Source organism: Lactuca serriola, chromosome 7 (genome assembly GCF_051521515.1).
Source record: "Lactuca serriola cultivar US96UC23 chromosome 7, Lser_US96UC23_V15, whole genome shotgun sequence".
Taxonomy (NCBI): Eukaryota; Viridiplantae; Streptophyta; class Magnoliopsida; order Asterales; family Asteraceae; genus Lactuca; species Lactuca serriola.
This window is the reverse complement of record NC_136414.1, coordinates 125,989,524-125,996,727: the sequence shown is the minus strand read 5'-3', so window position 1 is coordinate 125,996,727 and position 7,204 is coordinate 125,989,524. Positions and strand designations below refer to the sequence as shown.

The 7,204-nt window shown below is 36.7% G+C and overlaps 1 protein-coding gene across 1 annotated transcript; it reads right to left on the bottom strand.

The window, feature by feature from the left end:
* Positions 1-2,043: 2,043 nt before the first annotated feature.
* Positions 2,044-4,303, bottom strand: LOC145063569 (pseudouridine synthase and archaeosine transglycosylase (PUA) domain-containing protein). Its single transcript, XM_079011167.1, has 8 exons — positions 4,146-4,303; positions 3,521-3,602; positions 3,370-3,437; positions 3,198-3,295; positions 2,991-3,127; positions 2,815-2,882; positions 2,460-2,523; positions 2,044-2,259 (listed from the first exon to the last, which is right to left on the bottom strand). Exons 1-8 carry the CDS (start codon positions 4,154-4,156, stop codon positions 2,242-2,244), a joined length of 546 nt encoding a protein of 181 aa, XP_078867293.1. The 5' UTR covers positions 4,157-4,303; the 3' UTR covers positions 2,044-2,241.
* Positions 4,304-7,204: the final 2,901 nt, after the last annotated feature.

The window sequence follows — 7,204 nt, the reverse complement described above, 5'->3', positions numbered from 1 at the left end:
TCTCAAAGTGAATTTCAACAATTCCAAAGTTTTTGGATTCGGGTCGACATTGGATGAGATAGCTTGTTAGGCTAGACCACTCGGATGTGAACCCTCTTGCCTCCCTTTCACATACTTAAGGGTACCCATGGGTGCAAATATGAACTTAAAGAGGAATTGGAAGTCTGTCATAGACAAGTTCATGTCAAAACTTACATCCTGGAAAGCGAAAGCATTTTTGTTATGGCGTAGACTTACATTAATGATGATTGTACTTGGTAATCTTCCTACCTATTTTCTTTCACTATTTGTCGCACCTGATGGGGTACTAGAACAAATGGAAAAAATTCGAAGAAATTTCCTTTAGGATGGATCAGATGGTGCCTCAAAAATTAGTTGGGTTTCGTGGGATAAAATTACAGTTGCAAAGGATGACGGAGGAATTAGGGTGGGATCAATCAAAGCCCTCAACATCGCCTTACTTGTCAAGTGGTGGTGGTGGTGGTTACGTTCTGTTCCATCTCTTTTATGGAGTAGAGTCATTACAAGCACACATAATCTACACTCCAAGCATGTGGATTATTTGGGCAATTCGCAAATCCCAAGCTTATGGAAGAACATTGTAGGGGTAAAAAAGGAATTGATGAAATTCAGAATCCCTCTCTTTGATGTCATCGTGTATAAAGGTAACGAAAACAATGCAGGTTGGAGATGCAATATATCTATTGATGGGAACCACTCGGTGCATATACTAAGGAGGAAAATCGACCAAAATACCCTTGTTAACTTGGAAAAAATAGAATGGGCAAAGGAAGTTCCAAACAAAATATTGTGCTTTATTTGGAGAGCTAGAATGTGCAAAATCTTATCTGCAATATCACTCCAAAACGGGAGGTGCACTTGGAATCCATAGCCTGTGAGTATTGCAATCATGAGGAAGAATATGGAGACCATATCTTGGTTAAATGCTCTTTTGCACGCATCGTGTTGGAATGGATTTTCAAGTGGTGCAGAATTGATGTAACTCACTTGAACACTATGGTGGAAGTTCTTGATTTTGCAGCAGGATGGGGAAACTGTCCAAAGAAGAGACGAATTTTATTAGTCATTTGCTATGGGACACTTGGAATATTTGGAGGGCAAGAAATGATAGATTATTTAACAACCATCGAATCTCACCCACCAAGGTGGCGGGCATGGTAAAATCAATGGTATATGTCTGGATCAAATATAAAAGAAAGTCAAGTGGGAATGGGAATTGGAATGAATGATGTAGTGATCATTTTCTTTGAACTATTCGAGATTTCCATGTTTTGTACTTATGATCGTCTAGCTTCTTGCTACATTTGAGCTTTCTTTTTCTTATTGATATATTTGCCGGTTTAAAAAAAAAAAAAAAAAAAAAAAAAAACACCTTGCTGCTATATTTCTACATTTAAGTGAGAAATATTGATTTTAAGGAACACCCTATCAGTTAAAATGGTGGTGACCAATGATATACACATGACATACTTTATTACCCTTACATTAATGTATCTCTTACTCTATCCTTTCCATTGGGCACAAGTCAAGCATGAAAATTAACTATAAAGTCAGGATGTGTGGTTACTCATCCATGTTGTACATATGGGATCGTCAAAATCCGATACTATTATTTTCTGAGAACTTTTGTTTTCAAAATTGTGCTTTTAGTTTGATATCCGATGTTCAGACATATAATCAAACAATATCAAAAACAGTCTAACATCAACAATAAGTTACACTATTGTTCATGTCTACATTAAGCCTCTTGAGCCTTGTCAATTCCCTAAAATGACATAATTCTACCAAATTAACCTTTTTTACATTTGGGACTTTGATATTCCTTCCAAACAGAATATTCAACAAAACAACTACATAGAATATTCAGTTATTTTCCACATAAAGGAACAGCGATGAGTTGCATATCTTAAAACATAAAGTACTGACATGGTTAATAGTAAAAAGAAACATATTAAATAAAACAAAAAAACATTTTTAGGAATCATTAAACACTACAAACAAAGATAACGCACACCTAAAAAGTTAAAACAGATTCGCAATTTTTAGCCTTATAGAAAAAGATATAACAATAATGCATTCCAAAATACAGCAAACAAGTCATGAAAATGCCCTTTGAGATGATTAAAAATTACACGAAAAAAAAAGAAAAAGATATCAAAGGACATGAGATAAGTGATGTAGTTTGTCTTGATGTTGCAAAAACTGTATCAATTCATATGCTCAATCTAGACGTTGCATCTGCAAAACAGAACATATTTATTCTACAAATTTTTCATGAAATTTCATTTGTTTATTACAGCATTTTACTTCCATTTCTTCACATTTTACAATATACCAATAAAACAAAGCAATGAAAGTAGGATGTTATAATATACAAAAAAAAAAATGTAAATTATTATTTCATTCTCATAGAGAGAAAAAGTAGTGGTTATATTTACCTTCCAGAGGCCATCATTAAGGTAATGCATGTTATCCACACCAATCCCCTTGTTAATTGCCTTTCTACAGTAGTAACAAAACACACAAAAGTAAAAAAAATATGAATGAACCTTAAAAGAAATTGTCCATTCTATTATACAATCTTATAAATAATTAATTCACTAAATATGATTAACACAAGCTTTATGATTTTTTAACAAAACTCACTATCTTGTAGTAACATGAACAATTTACAATTTAAACAAGTCTATGAATTTGATAGGTTTATTCTATCGAGATGTGATACTATTATTGGTTATTTATTAAATCCTACGTTTAGATCATAACAAATTAGCTCTTTGTACAACTACTTACATATCTTTTGCTGACATTTTCGTAAATCCAATAGCAAGCGCATGTTCTTTTCCTTCTGCCATTATAGCCTAAGAGCAACACATTAGCATTATTAATTATTAATAAAAATAGGAAACTATAAGTAATCTTAACATAAAAATGAATTAATAGCCTCATAGGCTTTATGAAACACATACCACAGGAGTTTCTGCACCCACTTCCTCATCCAAGATACCTCCAGGAGATGTAAGACCAGGACACATAATATTAGCACCAGCAAGAACATATTTTATTGCCCCCCTGTCTACTTGTAGTTTCTTCATTATAGTTGGATCTACATGCAAATAAGATTATGGTTTTTAGATCTTTATAAATTGTAGATATAACTCATTTTTTATACTCACATTGATGGAGGAGACGTAGTGTAGGCATATATGGCCCATCACGTATGTTGAAAAAAAGTGGGACGTTGTTCACCACAACCAGATTCAGATGGTTTTGACTAATAATATTAAAATAAGAAAGGGTTAGAAACTTGAAGAACAGATGTATGTTAAATAAGTAAAAAGGGAGAACCATTTAGCAACAATCAGAGGGGACTTCTTTGGAAGCAGATCATCCATAACTAGTTCTAATCCTGGGTACTGCAGAAGAGATAAGTGTTGGATATTTGTAAAATTAATCTTATTTGAATAAGAAGTTAAAGAAAAAGAGTTGATTGGAGAACCTCATCTGCAATACTTTGTCGAATTCTTCTTTGCACTGAAGCTTTGACTTGATTTTGCCCAGATACCTCTTCTGAAGTAAACCTAAGGGGAACATATGGTAATTAAGTTAGTTTCGAACCCTAGAACACCATAGTATTTCCAAACACATATAAAGCTTGATAAATGTCAAAGTTGGAATTGGAAGTCAATCCAATGGACTCAGAGGAATGAAATGTAGACTGTATCATTTTTCAATTTATCAATTAAATCCAGATTAGAAGAACTCAAGAACCAGTTGTTTTAGCAATTTAATGCTGAATCGTCATACAACGTTCTGATTTTCAAAATCTGAAATATCACTTTATAGACTATGATTTTGAAGTAATGTCGTTGCCTGTAAGAAGATTGAGGACTACTGAAGATTCCGTCTTAAACGCCCAAAGTAATTTTTGCACTTGTGGTCGTAAACCTCACTCGCTTACCCAGAAGAACAATCACATTCAGCTAGATAATAGGATCATTCAACAGCACAATAATCAATGACACCCAATGCACAGATAATCAAAACATACAATATAAACAAATTCACAGGAAAACCATAGCCAGCAGCAAGAAAGCGTGAAAATCGTTGAGAGAAGGACTCACTTTTTGAACATTTCAATCGGTAAAGCCGAACAGCACCCTCGCGAAGTTTTGTTTGTAGGGTTTAAGGAGGTGAAGGAAGTGCAGCCCACCGCGTAGTTGCGAAGCAAATCGTAGCACAGACTTGAATACTTGATCGTATCTCAGACGGGTTTTCCGTGTGTATTGGATCATGGTTCATGGATAAAGTACTATCGGGTCCAGGTCGGGTTGGTTTGGACCATGGAAGATTGGAAGGTAGGCCCCTAGTTACTTGTTAAGTATATTTTCGGATTGGATTTTAGTAAAGGGTAAATGATAGTGTAGTACTATGACTATGATATTTCTTTTGGTATAATTGTTGTTCTTTTTTTTTTTTGCATTAAAGGGGTACGAATTATTATTTTACCGGCTAAATTGGTCCTATAACCTATTTGTTTTAAAAGGTTTCAAATACAACTCACATTCCACGTCAACAAATGAGTTAACTCTTAGTCAACTCGTCGTTCATGTCACTGAGTTGGGTCAGGTTTTTTGCTTGGGCCCTAAAGGTTATTGTGGACCCTATGTTCTTAAAAGGAATGGCCTTTTCACTCAAACCCTAAATCTTATTCCTATTTTCAGCTAAACCAATACCGACAAGCAAGAGACAAGTATCGCTTTCGACGAGAATCACGAGATGGCTACCCCACCACAATCATTGAATTCCATTTCGTTAAATTCATGCTACATGCTAAACTTTGGTGACTTGCACTCTATAATCTGCGATTGTTGGGCAAAGATAGTTGAAGACCAGATCGAAGTCGGTCGAATCAAGGAGGAAATGGGTCGCGATTTGGTGATTAAAAGGGTCGATGCGCTCGTTATGCAGCGTCTTTTAGAGTATACTGAGAAAAAGGTGCACTCTTTGACTGTTTTTGTGGTAGGACTGATGTTGGTGATGTTTGGTTTCTTGGTGGACAAAGTTCATTATCTAATGAACACGTGATCTTTAAGTATCGATGTGTTTGTGATCATTAGGTATCGATGTGTTTGTGATGTTTAGGTAATGATGTTTTTGTGTTAGGGTTAATGTGATGTGTTGTTGTTCGGTGTTATCATCTTAATGTTATGATGGTAGAGGTTGAAGACCTATGCTTATACATGCAATTTTGTATAAACTGACTATATGTAACTGTATTCATTGAAATGGAAATGAAGACCTACGTTAACCAGTCTATTTTTTATTTTATGGCAGGTAAATGTTATGATTAATACTATTTTAAAATTTAAAATAAGCTTTTTTAAGACACTAACCCTACCTCAGTATTGTCATACCCCCGGCCGATGGCGAAAACATAGGGTTGTGCTACGTTAGAATGTTGGATTTCATGTCACAGAGATACATTGAATAATACATTGATATATTAAGCAACATCACTTTTTATTCATTATATAAAATATATTACGAAGTTGTTCGAGGTACATATATGTCACAAAAGTAAAGTACAATAATAAAGCATATAGACTTCGAGCTATATCACCGTGGTTGCCTCCTTCTTCAACCAGACTCATTCTCCTAAGAATACATGTGGTTTTAAAGGTCAACATAATGTTGGTGAGTCCACATGTTTTATTATTATAAAACGTTGTGTGGCTATTTAATTATCTTGTAACACCGAAAATTTCAAACAAATTTTTCATTTTAAAATAATCATTTAATTCTTAGAAATACTTGTTTAAATTCTCATTCATAATCGAATTACAAAACATGACTCCATTTTCACTTGTATAGAAAACCAGGATCCTCAAAACATGACTCTTTCTTTGGTGTGTACAATCAAGTCGGTGTCGTCCCGTAATCCTGAAAGAAACCTGCAACACAACATAAAACAAAACACTGTAAGCACGAAGCTTAGTGAGTTCCCCAAAATACCACACATAACATATATTAGCCACTCGAGGCTATAACTCTGTGGGTCCGTGGACCCTGCTCTGTGAACCCTCTGGTTCTAACTCTGTGAACCTTCCGGTTCTAACTCTAGGAACCCTCCGGTTCCAACTCTGGAAACATGCACAGCATAAATCACATAGAAATAATGCAGTACAACACATATCATACATAGCATACAAATACTCTGTCACATAACTCTGGTTACCTACTCAGGGTAAAGTATAGTGAGAAGACTCACCTGGCAAGCAGAAAGCAGATATCCCCACACTTGAATCTTGAACTCGCCACCGCCTAACACGTAAGGCATATACTCTCATGAATATAACTCTCGAGACTAGAATCAACCCTCTCTTGGCACCCTCTTAAGGGTAAAAGACTATTTTACCCCTCTCTTGGCTCAAAGGCCACATCGCTGACCGAGCCCTAAAAGTCAACGGTCAACTCATGGTCAAAGTCCTCAGTCAAAGTCAACCCTCCTGGTTGACCCTGCTCGCCGAGTCAACCCGTCGACTCGTCGAGTCCCCATGCTCAGAACTTCCCCAGGCCGCGACTCAACTCACCGAGTCACCCCGAGACTCGCCGAGTTCCTCAACTCTGAGTCCACTCGCACACAACTCACCGAGTCATCCCTTGACACGCCGATTCTCGACTCAACCAGAAAATATTGGGACTCTTCGACAAGACTCGCCGAGCCCAAGAACAGACTCGTCGAGTCTAAGGCTATCTTCAACCTACTCGCCGAGTTGTTCATACAACTCACCGAGTTCCAGGCCATCTTCATCCAACTCGCCGAGTTGTTCTTCCAACTCGTTGAGTTCCAACTCATCTTCAAGCAACTCGTCGAGTCCACCCATGTGACTCGCCGAGTACCACCGGTCTGAATCCATACAGAAGCACTCCAGGCCATGCAATTGATCCAAAACATAGATCTAGCCTCCTACAACCCATCCATCACGTAAAGTGGCAAACTTTACGTGAATCCAAAGAGATCTATGCATTTTGCACATTAGGGCTAAGGTTTGGGACATGATAGCTTCATCCAACACTCAACACAGGGACTTTCATGCTCTCTGATCCCTCTCCATTCCAGATCTGAGGTAGCAACCTCAGATCTAACCTCTAGACTCCAATTACATCCAAAGACAAGCTC